This window comes from Loxodonta africana, chromosome 7 (assembly GCF_030014295.1).
Source record: "Loxodonta africana isolate mLoxAfr1 chromosome 7, mLoxAfr1.hap2, whole genome shotgun sequence".
NCBI classification, from domain to species: Eukaryota; Metazoa; Chordata; class Mammalia; order Proboscidea; family Elephantidae; genus Loxodonta; species Loxodonta africana.
In genome coordinates this window covers 122,981,070-123,001,558 of record NC_087348.1, presented here as the reverse complement: position 1 = coordinate 123,001,558, position 20,489 = coordinate 122,981,070, and the positions used below count along the sequence as shown (strand labels likewise).

The following is a 20,489-nucleotide window of genomic DNA, read 5'->3' as shown; positions in this document are numbered from 1 at the left end:
TTATTCACACACAAAATGGATATTCCACCATCAACTAAAAACATGTCTTAAGAACTGTAAACCAAAGCAATTTTTTTAATGATTTACTACTGTTCACAATAGGAAAGTATTACTCAAGAAAGGCCGTGAAAAATTCCAACTGGGTCCTCAAATGTTAAGGACAGCTAAGCCTCTCAACCTCTCTCCTAGAGCGACAAACTGCTGTCTTTAGGCTAGCCTAAGTACGTTTGTAAAAAGTAAAGTGACTGCAAAGAGGTAACTCTCACTACAGTTCACTGATGAGTTAAACTATCTGGGTACTGAATATTTATTATATCTTTCTCTAATTATATCATAAAATATATGACATATGAGGATTTAAACACCATCAGTACTGCATGTACTGGAAATAAGAACATATAAACTGAGATAAAGCTTTATAAGTTAGAAACAAGAAAGAAACTCCTAATTTTAAAAAAAGCTACTAATTTTTTGAATGAAGAAGGAAATTTATATTATCTTAACTTTAACTTAAAATGTTTTTTAAAGAATAGTATTTATAACATATTCACTTTCAAAAAGAATTTGGTGCCAGCTCAACAGAAAAAAACTGTAATGCCACATCATTTTTATAAATAGTCTATTTTAATGTAAATGTTTCAGAAAGGATAAAAAAGCATTAAACGTATTATTAGAAGATTGGCCAAAATAAAAATTACAGTAATTTTATTACCTAGAAAATAAAAAGGATTAAAACTACATAAAATGATCACACAAATTTAATAATCTAGAAATGTAAATAGGAAAAACCCAAAGATGATTAAAAAATGAAATATAAAAATGATTATAATAATGTAGGCCTGTTCTATAAAGTAAAAGCTTATCCTTTGAAATACCAAGAAAACAGACATCTACAGCAAGTTATGGAAGAAAGGGACAAATAAGCAACTTTAAAAACAATAAAGACAGGCACAAAAGAGTAAGATACCATTTGTAAACCACCAGCTTGGTAAAATTTAAGAAAATTAATAATATATTGGGTTGATAGGAATGCAAGGAAACAGGTACTATCATACTCTGTGGTCAGGGATATTAACTGGTAAAAACCTTTTCAGAAGCCAATGTGGCAGTATTTAACAAAATTTTAAGTGTGCATATTCTCAAACCAGTAATTATACTTCAATCCAGAAATCTACTGAATAGAAATACACGTGTATATAAAGATGAGTGTACTGCACAGAATATTCACTACAGATTTACTTCTAGTAGCAAGAAATATAATCTAATATCTACCAATAGAGTAGTAAATAAAGTAGTATATAATTTTATATACTACATTTAATTGTATAGTATTATGGCATAATGAGGTTAACACAGTTACACTCACAAGAGAGATCTCCAAGACACACCGCAAGAAAAGGGAAGTTACAGGACAATACATATAGCAAGGAAAATAAAAATATTACATCTATGTATTTTGTGCATATGTTTATAAAGACAGAAGAAAAGGATTACAGGGAACAAATAAACCTGTGAAAGGGTTCACTCTAGTGAAGCAGTAAGAGTTGCAGAAGAGGGTGAAATGAATTTTTAAGGATTTTTCTATGTAGTTCCATAAAGTTTGGAACTCTATTTGAGAAGATTTTTAAAATTTGTGTAATAAAAAAAAAAAAAATTATCTCAATGTATTGTTACACGAGATAAAGCATTATACGAATGTTAGTGACAGGAGATCGATAACTGATAAAATTCTGCCACTATGTAGGTCATCCTAATACTCTAGGATTATAACAGTTTACATGTGTAACATCGACAAAATAGGCTTTGAGATCAGTTACTTACAATTACTCATTTAACACTAACACAAGTTAAAACTGAGAACCAAACAGGTACTTTTTAGAGTCATAGTTACTACGAGACCATTAAAACAAAGTATAACCCCACAGTTCTTGTTAAAGTAATTCTGCAGAAATTCTCAATTGTAACTATTTGAACTACCAATGACATCCCTTGTCAAAGTGCTGAAAGGTATTCTGAAGGATTTATTCTCTGACTTAAGTGAAGGTCCTCAAGAAAATCACTGTAATAAAAATTACTATCCCATTCTAAAGAATACATTAACTATGAATTTTTCAAGATTTTCTTGAAAGCCTATATAACTGGCCCATATAACTATTTTTCTCACTTAGTTAATTGCCTTACAAAGCTCTTTATTAACATTGTCTAATCTATCCCCAAAGATGGATATTTAAAAAATAAAAAAAATCTAAATGAAAAGCATCCGTGTTTTCTATAATATTCAAATATTTCTAAAATAAACATCATTGTATTCCTCTGGGACCCTTATAATATGAAGACTGCTATGACACATTTCTCTCACAATTCAGGATCAGGCGTAAGTTTACTTCCTAATGCTGGGAACAGTGAGGATTTTGCCCCCTCAACCAGGGAATATTTGACAATATTTGAAGAGATTTTTGGTTTTCACAACTGGGGGCGTGTAGGGAAGAGGGGCAGAAGCCAATAACTCTGCTAAACATCTTGCAATGCACAGAACAACTCCCCAGAACAAAGAATTATGTGGCTCAAAATGCCAGTAGTGCTGAGGCTGAGAAACTCGGGCAAGATGGTGAGCTACGTCATCTACTGTAGTTCCGAGTGCTACAACTGCTATCCCAGTATTGTGGTCCCTTCCTTCCTTACCACTTTTCTCCCCTTTACACCCACAAATGCTGTGTTTATCCTTGTTAGTAATGAATATTTTTCTGGGACTATATCAGAAATGCCAATTTCAATACCCTTCCAGTAGGTCAAAGTCATATAAATTTAACTGTAAATACTATATTAAATCAAGGAGCAGCGAGTATTTTATACTTGATAATATAACATTTCTTACCTTAAATAGACAACGGCATATGTATTCATATACCATATGTTTTAATGAGTTGATAAGAGACCGGTTCCTCTGTTCTGTATTTTCAGAATCCTGTAAATTACAATATGAAAATTAAAAACTATTAGGAAATGGATAAACATTTAAAAGGTATCCTATTTTAATCACTCTTATACATTGTTCCTCCAGGATCAAAGCTGATTCTAGAACAAGAATCTTTGTCCATCGAACTCAAAGGACGAAGCAGGTAAGTGCATTAAATGTGTACACTAACGTTATACAAAAAAAAAAAAAAAAAATTGTATTTTTCTTTAACGAATGGAATTAAAGCTTTCAATAAATGAAAGCTGCAATCAGTTTCTAATAATACAATATGAACTGAAGTTGACCATATCAGTTTCATGCCTGCTAGCATTAAAAATATGTTCTGCATTAATCTGGGTTAAAGCCATATAGATTAATGTATCATATTATCAATCCAGCCTTAAACCATTATGAACAGAACCATTCTACAAAGAATTTTGTCATCCTCAATCTGAGAACTTAAGTAAGGACAAAAAACTTTAGTTTTTGACCTGCTTTTGTACTTCTACTGTAAAATGGATGAAGAGAAAGTCATGATTTGATAAGGTATCATTAATGCCTATTTCCTTTGATCAATGAAAAATTCGTGTGAGGTAGGAATGGGGAAGGGAGAAGTTGTAAAGGGTGGCCTTTTCCCTAAGTGTGAGATGAGTTTTACATCTCACTTCAGGGCGCATTTGGAAAATACATACATCAGAAATTCAATTCTAGTCAAATATTTAGACTAAATTTACTTGCTTCCTTGTGATTATAACTGACAAAAGAAAACTAACCTAATAACATAATTTAATGGTTTAGAGAAATATATCCAGAAGCAGCAGTGAAACCGGCGCAAGACATTACGAACTGGCACTTAGATGTATCGAAACCATGCATCTAACCCTTGTTAGTAACATGTTTTCACCAAGGAAGCTCATCATTCATAGTTCAGATGGCAAACACTCCTTTTCACTTTACTATTGTATTATCAAAGATCACATCTGAAACTGAGAATAAAAAAAAAGCGGTCCACTAAAATCACTCTTTTATAAGATAAAAAAAAAAGATAGTATGCAGTAATTCCATGATCCAGCGTATTTTCAAAACACTGAAAAGCAAGTTTTCTGTTATTTTTAAAGTAAATTCAAATGCACAAACATATACACACAAGTTCACACACACACGAAGGTGAATGCTATTCAATGGCCATTCTATCATAGGACTACTTTTACTGAGATTAGCTTTTCTAAAGAGTAAAAAAACAATGTCCTTACCAACTTCAGTTAGTGCTTTTACCTGTGTATCAGTTCTCAAATCACACTTTACAGAGGAAATGACTTTTTTTTAACATGTGCATTTTTGACTAAAAGAAAAAAGGAATTAAATATGAATGTCTCACCATGTACTTTCTAAGTAATACATGGGAAATTTTTAACACAAAAAAAGATACAGATAAATGACTCTTTAGTTTTATCCACTGACCCAGTCAATCAAATATATCATCAATCATATCTCATGAACCAGTTCTCACAGACTTTACACCATTCTCTGTTTTGTTTTTTGTAAAAATGCTTTTACTAACACAATATTATAAATGATTTGACTTAATTTAACACATTTTAATTTCAAAATACTCTTAAGAAAATAAGGAACAGAACACAATTATTCCTTCAGCCTTTTTTTTCCCCTGTTGAAATCTAGTGTTTGTCTAAAGGACAAATATAAACCAAAAACCAAACCTGTTGCCGTCGAGTCAATTCCAACTCAGACAGATCCTACAGGACAGAGTAGAACTGTTCCATAGGGTTTTCAAGGAGTGGCTGGTGGAGTCGAACTGTCGACCTTTTGGTTAGCAGCCAAGCTCTTAACTACTGCACCACCAGGGCTGCTAAGGACAATTACACATAGGAAAAAAGCTTATACTGTCCACCATGACTGAACAGACTGATTTCAGAAAACCCGCCCTCAAAGTCCAAGCTCTTCATTAGGAACCACTCTATTTCAAATTTCACTGCAAGAACAACTTTGGTGGAAAAGAAACCAATAAAAATCGAATCATTAATTACAAGCAAACAAAGGTTTTCTAATATAACTCATTTGTGAAATGAGTTTTTGTTTTTTCTGTCTTCTCTGCTATCTATCCCAAGCACCTAGAACAATGCCTGGCACACAGTCAGTCTGCAATAAATATTTACTGAATGAATAATAATCCTTCCTCAGAAAAACAGATTTAAGTAAACCTACTTGAATATGCAGTTTTGCTCTCTAATTTAACAGAAAGGATAAATTAATCACACTAAAAAAATTAATAAAAAGAAGCACCTATATTATTATACCCAAATTAAAAGCCATTAAGAATAATTTGGATAAATTTGGTTTTACAAAGATGTTTTTGAAATAAAGTACAAAGGCAGATAAATATAGAAAATACTTGCTACACATGATAAGAGTTTAATATCTTTAAGATATAAAGATGTCTTACAATTCAATTTTTTAAATATTAACACCACAACATAAAAATGGGCAAAGCAAGTAAAAAAAAAAAAAAAAAAAACTAAAGAAATACAAATGTCAAACTCTCCTCTCACCCACTGCTGTTGAGTCAATTCCGACTCACAGTGACTTGATAGGACAGAGTAGAACTGCCCCCGAAGGTTACTGAGGCTGTAAGTCCTTACAGAGGCAGACTGATACATCTTTCTCCAGCGAGGGGCTGGTGGGTTCAAACTGGTGATCTTTTGGTTAGGAGTCAAGTGCTTTAACTGCTGCATCACCAGGGCTCCACAAGGACTCCTAATGACTGTTTATCTTAAAAATGATCAAAACACGTGCAAATTCAATAAAATATTTTCAATAAACTGGTAAGATAAAGATTAAAAGATTTATTACATCCATTATTAGTTATTTTTTACTATAAGTTAAAGTATAGATAGAAAAAGACACGTTGACTGCATCAGTTTAATACACCAGTGGTATGTATTTCCAAAGAGTAACTAGACAATATTTGTCAAAAGGCTTTTTGACATTTTCCTTCCCCAACTATCCACCTCTAGGAATTTAACTATGAAAATAAACGGAGAAGTGAAACACTGGAAAAAGAGAAAGAAAAATCTGTAGCCGTTGTAAAACATAGTCCCCAAATTCTTTGATACTCTTTCCCTCAAGAGGTGAAGTCTGTGTCCTCTCCCCTTGAATCTAGGCAGGCTTGAGACTGCGTCAATCAACAGAATACAAGTGGCACTGGATGACTTTCACAGCTGAGTTATAAACAGTGAGTGGGCTTCTGCCTATTCACTGGAATACATGACGGTGGTGTCTTAAGCTGTAATGCAAGAAGTCCAAATGCCCTGAGTCTGTCATGCTGTGAGGAAGACAAGTCAGTCATCTTAGTTACCAAGTCTTCCCAACCCAGGCACCAGCCATGCAAAAACGAGCCTGAGACGAGGTATGAGGCATGTGGAGCAGAGGCAAGCCATCCTTGCTGTACTTTGGCCAAATTCTCTACAGAATTCATATGCATAAACAAATGGATGTTTTACAAATGGTGCTGGCAAAACTGGATGTTTGTTTGAAGAAAAATAAAACGGGATCCTTACCTACCACCATATGCAAAAACTAAGAAAAATGAATCAAAGACCTAAATGCTAAAGCCAAAACTATAAAGTTCCTGAAAGATAACACAGGGACAAAACTATGAGACCTACTACAAATGCACAAGCAACAGAAGACAAGTAACTGGGACCTCCTAAAAATTAAATACTTTGCTCATCAAAAAAAATTCACCAAAAGAGTACAAGAAGAACCTAGAGATTGGGAAAAAATCTTTGGGAATCATATATCTGATAAGGCTGTAATCTCTAAAATATATATATATAACTTCAACAACTCAAACAACACAACTAAAAAATGGGCAAAGACATGAACAGACACTTCACCAAAGCAGACATTCAGGTGGCCAACAAGCTTATGAAAAGATGTTTGCAACCATTAGCCATTAAAACCAAAACTGTTGCCATCTAGTCAATTCCAACTCATAGTGACTCTATAGGACAGAGCAGAACTGCCCCATAGGATTTCTAAGGAGCTGCTGGTGAATTTGAACTGCTGATTACTTGGTTAGCAGCCACAGCTCTTAACCACTGTGCCACCAGGGCTCCTCAATAGCCATCAGAAAGATGCAAATCAAAACTACAAAGGCATTCCCTCTGTCTTAGGTTCTCTAGAGAAGCAAAATCAGTAAAGCGAATAAATATATATGGAGAGAGAGGCTTACATCAAGGAAAGGGCTCACGCATTTGTAGTGGCTATAATGCCCCATGTCCCTGGGTCAGGATAGAGATTTCTCCTGATTCACATAGCCGCAGGGGCTGATGAACCCAAGATCAACAGGTCAGGGGGCATGCCTGTTGTTCACAGGCTATGAAGATCGATGATTCCCTAGACAGGCAGGCAAGACTGCAGGTAAGCTGCTAGCTCAAGTCCCAAGAACTGGGGGTCACACGAACAAGAACCAGCTCCACGATTCAGAACGAGCAAAAGCCCTCAAGCCCTGCCAGCACATCTGCCCACACTTGATGCAGGCCACACACCCAAGGAAACTCCCCTTCAACTGACTGGCTACTCACAGGAGATCCCATCCTGGGGGTGATCACATATCATATCTCAATAAGGAAGTGACCACAACATCACACGACTGCCAAAACACTGAGAATCATGGCCCAGCCAAGTTGACACACGATCTTAATCATCACAATTCACCCCTTGTCAACCTGGGACCTCTACACATCTCCTTAAATCATATATAATCTCTGAATAAAGACAATTATAAAGTCATACCTGCACCTAACATGATACAATGAACACACATAAAACCAAAAATGCACTAGCCTTGCTTACGTCTTATATTTTACAAGTTAAGAAAACACAAATATTTGATGCACACATACGAAGCAGAAACACTCATAACAATTATAGTCCTCATTTCTGCAACTGATCACATGGCTGTAACTGGATTTATTTATTTAACCTTCTTCATTCAGTATTCCTTTTGCCCTCAGCAAGCACCTCAGCTGGTAGTGGTTCTTTGCCTGGTGGGGTGACTCAAACCTTCATTGCTGAAGGGTCTGGGCCATTAGTAGTCATGCCCGAATTGGGTTGCTGTAGTTTTCCGTTGACTTTAATCACAGGGCATTGTAGTACTAAGAGATGCCCTAAGGGATCTCCTGCATTCCAGACAAATTCTTCTTTACATCTAGTATACAGTATTAATCCCATTTCCTCTTGTAATCAGGACCAATCACAGCAGCCAGAAAGGTAACTCCCTTCTTTGCCTGTTGATCCAGAGGCATAAGGAGCCCAAAGTGGCCAGGTGGCATTCTTAGCTTCCAGTTCAACGTAACCAGTGATGTGTCTCCAGGCAGGAGCATTCCTCCCTTTGGAATTAAGACGTCTAGACCTGCAGGGCATAAGGTAATGGGGACAGGAAGTAAAAATCTTACAAGTGGGTCACTAGGGGTAATAGCTCCCATTTCCATTCCTTGATTCCTGGACCCATGAATCCTGGTTAGGGAAGATACAGCATCATATACTGGATGCGAGTTTCGAGCACATACAGCCTCCTGGAGAATGCTGTTCCTGTCACCTAGCTGGCATTGTAATTGTATCTTTAGAAGGTCATTCCACTGTTCTATCAGGCCAGCTGCAACAAGATGATGGGAAACATGATAAAACCAGTGAACTTCACGAGCATGGGTCCACTGCCACACTTCATCTGCTGTGAAGTGAGTCCCTTGATCCAAGGTGGGATACCATGAGGGTGGATAAGGCATTCTGTGAGTCCACGGATGGTAGTTTTGGCAGAAACATTGTGTGCAGGGAAGGCAAATCCATATCCAGAGTAACTGTCTATTGCAGTAAGAACAAAACACTGCCCTTTCCATGATGGAAGTGGTCAAACAATCAATTCGCCACCAGGTTCCTGGCTGATCACCTCGAGGGAAAGTGCCATAATGGGGACTCAGTGTTGGTCTCTGCTGCTAGCAGATTGGGCACTCGCCAGTGGCTGTAGCCAAGTTGGCCTGGTGAGTGGAAGTGCATATTACAAGGCCCATGCATAACCTCCGCCCCTGCCAGCATGGCCACTTTGTTCAGGAGCCCATCGAGCAACGACAGGAGTAACTGGTGAGAGACGATAACTGGTTTCCACAGAACGCGTCATCCTATCCACTTGATTGTTAACATCCTCCTCTGCTGAGGTCACCCTTTGATGAGCATTCACATGAGACACAAATATCTTCACTTCTCTGGCCCATTCAGAGAGATTTATACACACACTTCTCCATAAGTTCTTGTCTCCAATTTTCCAATCATGTTTCTTCCAAGTCCCTGACCATTCAGATAAACCATTGGCCACAGCCCATGAATCAATATAAAATCACATATCTGGCCATTTCTTCTTCCAAGCAAAGTGAAAAACCAGGTGCACAGCTTGAAGTTCTGCCCATTGGGAGGATTTCCCTGCACCACTACCCTTCAGGAAGGTGCCAGAAAGGGGCTGTAGTGCTGCTGCTGTCTACTTTCAAACGGTGCCTGTATATCACCCAGAACCATCTGTAAACTAGGCACGAGTTTTCTCTTCACCAGTCAACTGATCATAAGGAACTCCCCACGAGGCCACAGGTGCAGACTAGGAGATGAAACGTAGTATGACAGGAGTGTAGATCATGGGCATTTGGGACACTTCCTCACGCAACTTACACGTGCCTTCAGGTCCTGCTCAGGCCGGATCTCATATGCACCCCTTCCATTTAATGACAGAGTGCTGCTGTGCACGTCCAATTTTATGAATCTGGGGGTCAGACAATACCCAGTTCATGATGGGCAGCTCAGGCTGTATAGTGACTTGCTGTCCCACGGTTAAGCATTCAGTCCCTACTAAGGCCAGTAGCAAGCTGAAAGCTGTTTCTCAAAAGAACAGTTATCTGCAGAGGATGGCAGGGCTTTGCTCCAAACTCCGAAGGGTCTGCAATGTGATTCACCAATAGGTACCTGCCAAAGACTCCATACAGCATTTCTATTTGCCACAGACACTTCAAGTACCATTAGATCAGCTAGGTCATACGGCCCAAGTGGCAGAGTGGCTTGCACAGCAGACTGAACCTATTGCAGAGCCTCTTCTTGTTCCAGACTCCACTCAAAACTAGCAGCTTTTTCAGGCACTTGATAAATACACTGAAGTAGCACATCCAAATGAGAAATATGTTCCCTTCAAAATCCAAAGAGAGATAGGGCGGGGCCAAGATGGCTGACTAGGTAGACACTACCTCGGATCCCTCTTGCAACAAAGACTTGGAAAAACAAGTGAATCAATCACATACATGACAATCTACAAACCCTGACCAACAAACACAGATTTAAAGAGTTGACCTGAGTGACAGAGACCAAGAACAAACAACCACGGGGAAGCAGCGACTGTTTTCGGAGCCTGGAGCCAGCGTCCCAGTCAGGAAACCTTGGCGCCGGGCTTTGGACTGGGTGCAGAGGAGCTGAACACGGCATCCTGTGATGGCGCAAACACGGGGCGCAGCCCTACCCCCCTGAACTGACCTTGGGAGGGGGCCCAGCCAGTCCGTGTGGGCAGCACGGTCACACGGCTGGCGGGAGGAGAAGTCGCCGGGAGGCAGCGACTGGTTTTGGAGCCGGGAGTGTGGCGTCCCAGCCGGGGAACCTTGGCACAGGGCTTTGGACTGGGCACAGGGGAGCTGAGCACGGCATCCTGTGACGGTGTGAACATGGGGCACAGCCCCAGCCCCCTGAACTGACCTCGGGGGAAGCCCAGCCAGTGCACACATGCAGCGCAGTGACGCGGCTGACAGGAGGAGAAGTCACCGGGAAGCAGCGATTGTTTTTGGAGCCGAGAATGCAGTGTCCCAGATGGGGAACCTTGACGCTGGGCTTTGGTCTGGCAGCGGAGGAACTGACTGTGGCTTCTGACACAGCACAAGCACGGGATGCGGGCCTGACCCTCGGGGGCAATCTCTACCCAGCCAGCGCACACAGGCAACGCGCACCTCGGGAATCTCAGATAAAACAGTCATCACCAAGCAAGATAAGTAACTTTGTCTATATTCCGGGGCGCTACTCTCTCCTGTTTATCTGAATCCTCCCCTCCCCTTCACAGGAGGCTGCATTAACATTGGAATTTCCTAAGCCAGAGGAAGAACTGCTCCTCGATTTTTCTTTTCCCTTTTTTTAATTTGGTCTTTTCCTAACCCATTCTTCTGGCCTAAGAGAAGCAACCACAAAAAACCCAGGGACCAAAAATCCTTCCCTAATTGGACTAAAAACACAGAACCAGCTCCAGCGAAGCATATGTGATCAACAGTCTCCGGCTTTCATCCCTACAGGGAACAAGGTGGCTATTATAACGCAAAGGCATTTCTGATAGGGATCTGACTGCAACTGTTTTAGCAGATTTACTGGAAAGACAAGTTTCCCAGGTCTGATATCTCTGTATCCAATAGAGCCCTCACTGACCAACAACAGGGAACTGAGGGCTGAAGCTCCCCCCAGACCACCTAGCCTCCTGCCTTAGGGGTCTAAGAAGGGTGACACCTACCAATCTGTAGAGGTACTTGCATTCGGGGCCGAAGGTACAGCTGCAGAGCCCACCCACCAAGGTGCTTTAGGAATAGAGACACACCTACCTCACTGACAATTGCGGGAAGCCTGTCAGCATCCTGCCCCCCCCCCCAGAGTGTGAACCCCAGCTGCTACTAGAATCTGGTGCACACAACTATCACCACTACTTCTTTGGTGGATACATGACAGTCTACATCACACACTTGATGACCCAAAATCAGATTCCACTCAAGAATTGTGAATACACTCAGGCATATATATCTGGTAACAGCCCAAACCAGCTGGGAATAGGTAATAAGTAAGTCAAGGGCTACAACAATCAAGACAGCGCAACCTAGTAGCCCATCTACGTATATTGAAAGAAAACAAAACAAGATAAGACTCAGTGAGCAAATATAGAATAAATCACTACAATATCTTAGTGATGGCTCAGAGATAGCAGTCGATATCAAACCACATAAAGAAGCAGACCAAGACTGCTTCTACAACCCCCCAAACTAAAGAATCAAAATCTCTCCCAAATGAAGATACAATCCTGGAATTGCCAGATACAGAATATAAAAAACTAATTTACAGAATGCTTCAAGACATCAGGGGTGACCTCAGAAATGAAATAAGGCAAGCTACAGAAAAAGCCAAGGAACACACTGATAAAGCAGTTGAAGAATTAAAAAAGATTATTCAAGAACACAGAGGAAAAATTAATAAGTTGCAAGAATCCATAGAGAGACAGCATTCAGAAATCCAAAAGAATAACAATAAAATTACAGAATTAGACAACGCAATAGGAAGTCAGAGGAGCAGACTCGAGCAATTAGAATGCAGAGTGGGAAATCTGGAGGACCAGGGAATTAACACCAATATAGCTCAAAAAAAATCAGATAAAACAATTAAAAAAAATAAAGAAACCCTAAGAATCATGTGGGACTCTACCAAGAAAGATAACTTGCGTGTGATTGGAGTCCCAGAATAGGGAGGGATAACAGAAAACACAGAGAGAATAGTTGAAGATCTGTTGGCAGAAAACTTCCCTGACATCATGAAAGATGAAAGGATATCTATCCAAGATGCTCATCGAACCCCATTTAAGACGGATTCAAAAAGAAAAACACCAAGACATATTATCATCAAACTTGCCAAAACCAAACATAATGAGAAAATTTTAAAAGCAGCCAGGGAGAAAAGAAAGGTCTCCTTCAAGGGAGAATCAATAAGAATAAGTTCAGACTACTCAGCAGAAACCATGCAGGCAAGAAGGCAATGGGATGACATATATAGAGCACTGAAGGAGAAAAACTGCCAGCCAAGGATCATATATCCAGCAAAACTCTCTCTGAAATATGAAGGCGAAATTAAGATATTTACAGATAAACACAAGCTTAGAGAACTTGCAAAAACCAAACCAAAGCTACAAGAAATACTAAAGGAAATTGTTTGGTCAGAAAACCAATAATATCAGATAGCAGCACAACACAAGGTCACAGAACAGAGCATCCTGATATCAACTCAAATAGGGAAATCACAAAAACAAATTAAAATTAAAAAAAAAAAAAAAAAACGCTCAAAACAGGGAATCACTGAAGTCGATATGTAAAAGATCAGAATAATCAAAAAGAGGGACTAAATACAGATGGCATAGAACTGCCATATGGAGAGGGATACAAGGCGATATAGGACAATACAAGTTAGGTTTTTACTTAGAAAAATAGGGGTTAATATTAAGGTAACCACAAAGAGGTATAACAACTCCATAACTCAAAATAAAAACCAAGAAAAATGTAACGACTCAGCAAACATAAAGTCAAACATTATGAAAATGAGGAACACACAATTTACAAAGAAAAAGGCTCAGCACAAAAAAGTGGAAAACTGAAATTGTCAACAACACACATAAAAAGGCATCACAACGACAACACTAAACACATACTTATCTATAATTACGCTGAATGTAAATGGACTAAACGCACCAATAAAGAGACAGAGAGTCTCAGACTGGATAAAGAAACACGATCCGTCTATATGTTGCCTACAAGAGACACACCTTAGACTTAGAGACACAAACAAACTAAAACTCAAAGGATGGAAAAAAATATATCAAGCAAACAATAAGCAAAAAAGAGCAGGAGTAGCAATATTAATTTCTGACAAAATAGACCTTAAAGTTAAATCCATCACAAAGGATAAAGAAGGACACTACATAATGATTAAAGGGACAATTGACCAGGAAGATATAACCATACTAAACATTTATATTCACCCAATGATAGGGCTGCAAGATACATAAAACAAATTTTAACAGAACTGAAAAGTGAGATAGACACCTCCACAATAAGAGTAGGAGACTTCAACACACCACTTTCGGAGAAGGACAGGACATCCAATAAGAAGCTCAATAGAGACACAGAAGACCTAATTACTACAATCAACCAACTTGACCTCATTGACTTATACAGAACTCTCCACCCAACTGCTGCAAAGTATACAAAGTATACTTTTTTTTCTAGCGCACATGGAACATTCTCTAGAATAGACCACATATTAGCTCATAAAACAAACCTTTGCAGAGTCCAAAACATCGAAATATTACAAAGCATCTTCTCAGACCACAAGGCCATAAAAGTGGAAATCAGTAACAGAAAAATTAGGGAAAAGAAATCAAATACTTGGAAACTGAACAATACCCTGCTGAAAAAAGACTGGGTTATAGAAGACATTAAGGAGGGAATAAAGAAATCCACAGAATGCAACGAGAATGAAAATACTTCCTATCAAAACCTCTGGGACACAGCAAAAGCAGTGCTCAGAGACCAATTTATATCAATAAATGCACACATACAAAAAGAAGAAAGAGCCAAAACCAGAGAACTGTCCCTACAACTTGAACAACTAGAAAGCGAGCAACAAAAGAATCTATCAGGCACCAGAAGAAAACAAATAATAAAAATGAGAGCTGAACTAAATGAATTAGAGAACAGAAAAACAATTGAAAGAATTAACAAAGCCAAAAGCTGGTTCTTTGAAAAAATGAACAAAATTGATGAACCACTGGCCAGACTGACTAAAGAAATACAGAAAAGGAAACAAATAACCCGAATAAGAAATGAGATGGGCCACATCACAACAGACCCAACTGAAATTAAAACAATCATATCAGGTTATTACGAAAAATTGTACTCTAACAAATTTGCAAACCTACAAGAAATGGATGAATTCCTGGAAAAACACTACCTACCTAAACTAACACAAACAGAAGTAGAACAACTAAATAGACCCATAACAAAAAAAGAGATGGGAACGGTAATCAAAAAACTCCCCCCAAAAAAAAGCCTTGGCCCAGATGGCTTTACTGCAGAGTTCTACCAAACTTTCAGAGAAGAGTTAACACCACTACTACTAAAGGTATTTCAAAGCATAGAAAATGATGGAATACTACCTGACTCATTCTATGAAGCCACCATCTCCCTGATACCAAACCAGGTAAAGACACCACAAAAAAAGAAAATTACAGACCTATATCCCTCATGAACATAGATGCAAAAATCCTCAAGAAAATTCTAGCCAATAGAATTCAACAACATATCAAAAAAATAATCCACCATGACCAAGTGGGATTTATACCAGGTATGCAAGGCTGCTTTAATATTAGAAAAACCATTAATGTAATCCACCACATAAATAAAACAAAAGACAAAAACCACATGATCTTATCAATTGTTGCAGAAAAGGCATTTGACAAAGTCCAACACCCATTTATGATAAAAACTCTCACCAAAATAGGAATTGAAGGAAAATTCCTCGACATAATAAAGGGCATCTATACAAAGCCAACAGCCAACAACACTCTAAATGGAGAGAGTCTGAAAACATTTCCCTTGAGAATGGGAACCAGACAAGGATGCCCTTTATCACCGCTCTTATTCAACATTGTGCTAGAGGTCCTAGCCAGAGCAATTAGGCTAGACAAAGAACTAAAGGGCATCCGGATTGGCAAGGAGGAAGTAAAATTATCTCTATTTGCAGATGACATGACCTTATACACAGAAAGCCCTAAGGAATCCTCCAGAAAACTACTGAAACTAATAGTAAGAGTTTGGCAGAGTCTCAGGTTATAAGATAAACATACAAAAATCACTTGGATTCCTCTACATCAACAAAAAGAACACCAAAGAGGAAAGAACCAAATCAATACCATTCAGAGTAACCCCCAAGAAGATAAAAAAAAAACAACTTAGGAATAAATCTTACCAAAGATGTAAAAGACCTATACAAAGAAAACTACAAAGTACTACTACAAGAAACTAAAAAGGACCTACTTAAGTGGAAAAACATACCTTGCTCATGGATAGGAAGACTTAACATAGTAAAAATGTCTATTCTACCAAAAGCCGTCTATACATAAAATGCGCTTCCGATCCAAATTCCAATGTCATTTTTTAACGTGATGGAGAAACAAATCACCAACTTCCTATGGCAGGGAAAGCAGCCTCAGATAAGTAAAACATTACTGAAAAAGAAGAAAGTGGGAGGCTTCACTCTACCTGATTTCAGAACCTATTATACAGCCCCAGTAGTCAAAACAGCCTAGTACTGGTACAACAACAGGCACATAGACCAATGGAACAGAATTGAGAACCCAGATATAAATCCATCCATATATGAGCAGCTGATATTTGACAAAGGCCCAGTGTCAGTTAATTGGGGAAAAGATAGTCTTTTCAACAAATGGTGCTGGCATAACTGGATATCCATTTGCAAAAAAATGAAACAGGACCCATACCTCATACCATGCACAAAAACTAACTCCAAGTGGATCAAAGACCTAAACATAAAGACTAAAACGATAAAGATAATGGAAGAAAATATATGGACAACGTTAGGAGCCCTAATACAAGGCATAAACAGAATACAAAACACTACCAAAAATGAAGAAGAGAAACCAGATAACTGGGAGCTCCTAAAAACCAAACACCTATGCTCATCCAAAGACTTCACCAAAAGAGTAAAAAGACCACCTACAGACTGGGAAAGAATTTTCAGCTATGACATCTCTGACCAGCGCCTGATCTCTAAAATCTATATGATTCTGTCAAAACTCAACCACAAAAAGACAAACAACCCAACCAAGAAGTGGGCAAAGGATATGAACACACACTTCACTAAAGAAGATATTCAGGCAGCTAACAGATACATGAGAAAATGCTCACGATCATTAGCCATTAGAGAAATGCAAATTAAAACTATGATGAGATTCCATCTCACTCCAACAAGGCTGGCATTAATCCAAAAAACACAAAATAATAAATGTTGGAGAGGCTGTGGAGAGACTGGAACTCTTATACACTGCTGGTGGGAATGGAAAATGGTACAACCACTTTGGAAATCTATCTGGCATTATCTTAAACAGTTAGAAATAGAACTACCATAAAAAAAAAAAAATTTTTTTTTTTTTTTTACAACCCAGAAATCCCACTCCTCGGAATATACCCTAGAGAAATAAGAGCCTTCACATGAACAGATATATGCACACCCATGTTTATTGCAGCTCTGTTTACAATAGCAAAAAGCTGGAAGCAACCAAGGTGTCCAGCAACGGATGAATGGGTAGATAAATTGTGGTATATTCACACAATGGAATCCTACGCATCGATAAAGAACAGTGACGAATCTGTGAAACATTTCATAACATGGAGGAACCTGGAAGGCATTATGCTGAGCAAAATTAGTCAGAGGCAAAAGGACAAATATTGTATAAGACCACTATTATAAGATCTTGAGAAATAGTATAAACTGAGAAGAACACATACTTTTGTGGTTACGAGGGGGGGAGGGAGGGAGGGTGGGAGAGGGTTTTTTACTGATTAGTGAGTAGATAAGAACTACTTTAGGTGAAGGGAAGGACAATACTCAATACATGGAAGGTCAGCTCAACTGGACTGGACCAAAAGCAAAGAAGTTTCCAGGATAAACTGAATGCTTCAAAGGTCAGCAGAGCAAGGGCGGGGGTTTGGGGACTATGGTTTAAGGGGACTTCTAAGTCAATTGGCAAAATAATTCTATTATGAAAACATTCTGCATCCCACTTTGAAATGTGGCATCTGGGGTCTTAAATGCTAACAAGTGGCCATCTAAGATGCATGAATTGGTCTCAACCCACCTGGAGCAAAGGAGAATGAAGAACACCAAGGTCACACGATAACTAAGAGCCCAAGAGACAGAAAGGGCCACATGAACCAGAGACCTACATCATCCTGAGACCAGAAGAACTAGATGGTGCCTGACCACAACCAATGACTGCCCTGACAGGGAGCACAACAGAGAACCCCTGAGGGAGCAGGAGATCAGTGGGATGCAGACCCCAAATTCTCACAAAAAGACCATACTTAATGGTCTGACTGAGACTAGTGGAATCCCGGCGGTCATGGTCCCCAAACCTTCTGTTGGCCCAGGACAGGAACCATCCCCGAAGACAACTCATCAGACATGGAAGGGATTGGACAGTGGGTAGGAGAGAGATGCTGATGAAGAGTGAGCTACTTGTATCAGGTGGACACTTGAGACTGTGTTGGCATCTCCTGTCTGGAGGGGGGATGGGAAGGTAAAGAGGGTTGGAAGCTGGCAAAATTGTCACGAAAGGAGAGACTGGAAGGGCTGACTCATTAGGGGGAGAGCAAGTGGGAGTATGGAGTAAGGTGTATATAAACTTATATGTGACAGGCTGACTTGATTTGTAAACGTTCACCTGAAGCTCAATTAAAAAAAAAAAAAAAAAATCCAAAGAGGCCCACAAGGCACTGTGTCTCCTTTTTAGTTGTGGGCAGAGCCACATGCAATAAATTTTCCTTCACTTTAGAAGGAATATCTCAACATGACCACACCACTGGACCCTTAGAAATTTCACTGAGGTGGAAGGTGCCTGAATTGTAATAGATTAATTTCTCACCCTCTAGCACACAAATCTTTTACCAGTAAGTCCAGAGTCATTGACACTTCTTCCTTACTAGGTTAAATCAGCATAATGTCATGAATGTAATTGACCAGTGTAATGTCTTATGGAAGTGAAAGGCAATCAAGGTCCCAGCTGAATAAATTATGAAACAGGGCTAGAGAGCTGATGTAGCACTGAGTGAGGTAGGCAACTAAAGTTGTATTGCTGGCCTTGCCAGCTAAAGGCAAACTGCTTCTGATAGTCCTTCTGAGCAGGTATGGAGGAAAAGGCATTAGCCAGATCAACAGCTGCATACCGGGGAACAGGAGATGTATTTCTTTGCTCATGCAATGAGACTATCTGAAACAGCAGCTTCAATTGGAGTCACCACCTAGTTAAGTTTCGATAATCCACTGTCATTCTCAAGATACACCTGTTTTCTGCACAAGCCACACAGGCAAGTTGAATAGGGATGTGGTGGGAATCACCACGCCTGCATCCTTCAAGTCCTTGATGGTGGCAGTAATCTCTGCAATCTTTCCAGGAATGCAGTATTGCTTTTGGTTTGCTATTTTCCTACATAGGGGCAGTTCTAATGGCTTCCACTTGGCTCTTCCTATGATACTAACCCTTTCTCCATTTGTTGTGGGTCCAATGTGGGCGTTCTGCCAGTTGCTGAGTATATCTATTCAAATTATGCATTCTGGAACTTGGGAAATCACTATAGGATGGGTTCAGGGACCCACTGGACCTACAATGAGATGGACATGAGCTAACACTCCATTAATAAACTGACTTCCATACGCCCCCACTCTGACTGTTGGGCCACAGTGACATCTTGGATCTCCTGAAATTAGTGTCAGTTCAGAGTCGGTGTCCAGTAATCCCTGAAAAGTCTGATTATGTACTTTTCCCCAATGCACACACTCTCATAAAGGCCGTAGATCCCTTTGGGGAAGGCTGGGAGAAACATTAACAGTATAAGTTTTTGGCAGTATATTAGAGATCTCAAGGGACCCAGCCTTCCCTTGAGTCAGGGATTGTGGGTCTGTAAGCTCTCTAAAGTCTGAGAATTGATTGAGGGGCCATGACTGTATTCTGTCGATTAAAGTTAGACAGCTGTTCACTTGACCTAGAATTCACCTGCTTTATACAGATCACATAAACAAATAGTATATTTTCTATTTCACTTCTAGAGACACCGTGACTACGTAGACAACACCATAAGTCTATATGAGTCAGGATATTCTGATTACTGCTTTGACTCTGCTGCCCATTATGGTAACCAAGCCCACCTCGTCTTTGTTGATTGAGTGCAGCTACTTGGCCCCTACCACCATGGATTCCAATCAACCCCACTGTAGTTAGGTGTCTTAATTCAGTTAGGGCAGTTCCCACTATCGAATCTGACTTACGTAAAATAGCAATCATGGCAGTCTTCAAGGATGCTGGGGCCCCCTTCATAAATTTTTTCATCACCATTGTGGTAAAAAGTGTGTCTTCTGGGCATTCCATCTGTGGGTCTGTGGGCCTACCCTGATAAATCCACTCTAGCATGCCAATTTCCCTAAGCCTTTGGATTCCTTCTTCTACAGTATACCAAGGCAGGTCTGGCACTTTTAACTTTGTTTAGCGTAGGCCACCATGTAATCCATGTTTCAGCAACCCAACCAAATAAACGATTAGATCCTTTCCTAATTTCTCAAACTGAAACACTGAATGAAGAATCTGTGCTTAGTGGCCCCATATCAATAAACTCACACTGATCCATCTTTATGTTCCTTGCACCATTATTCCACACCCTTAACAGCCATTCCCATACATATTCTCCAGGTTTCTGAATGTACATATTACAAAAGTCAAGCAGTTCTTTCAGAGTGTAGCATACCTAGTCCTGGGTTACACTTTGTACTTCATCTTTTGGGACTCACTGGGACTTGAGCTTAGTTATATGTCTAGAAGACAATATTGGTGGGGCAATGTTTTGAG

At 39.3% G+C, this 20,489-nt stretch overlaps 1 protein-coding gene across 2 annotated transcripts in view; it reads right to left on the bottom strand.

The window, feature by feature from the left end:
• DYNC2H1 (dynein cytoplasmic 2 heavy chain 1) overlaps positions 1–20,489 on the bottom strand; it is a 413,953-nt gene that overhangs the window by 234,968 nt on the left and 158,496 nt on the right. For both annotated transcript variants that reach the window (XM_064288850.1, XM_064288851.1), the window contains exon 70: positions 2,876–2,965. In XM_064288850.1, coding sequence (XP_064144920.1) covers positions 2,876–2,965 — 90 coding nt within the window. The remainder of the gene's footprint in view (positions 1–2,875; positions 2,966–20,489) is intronic.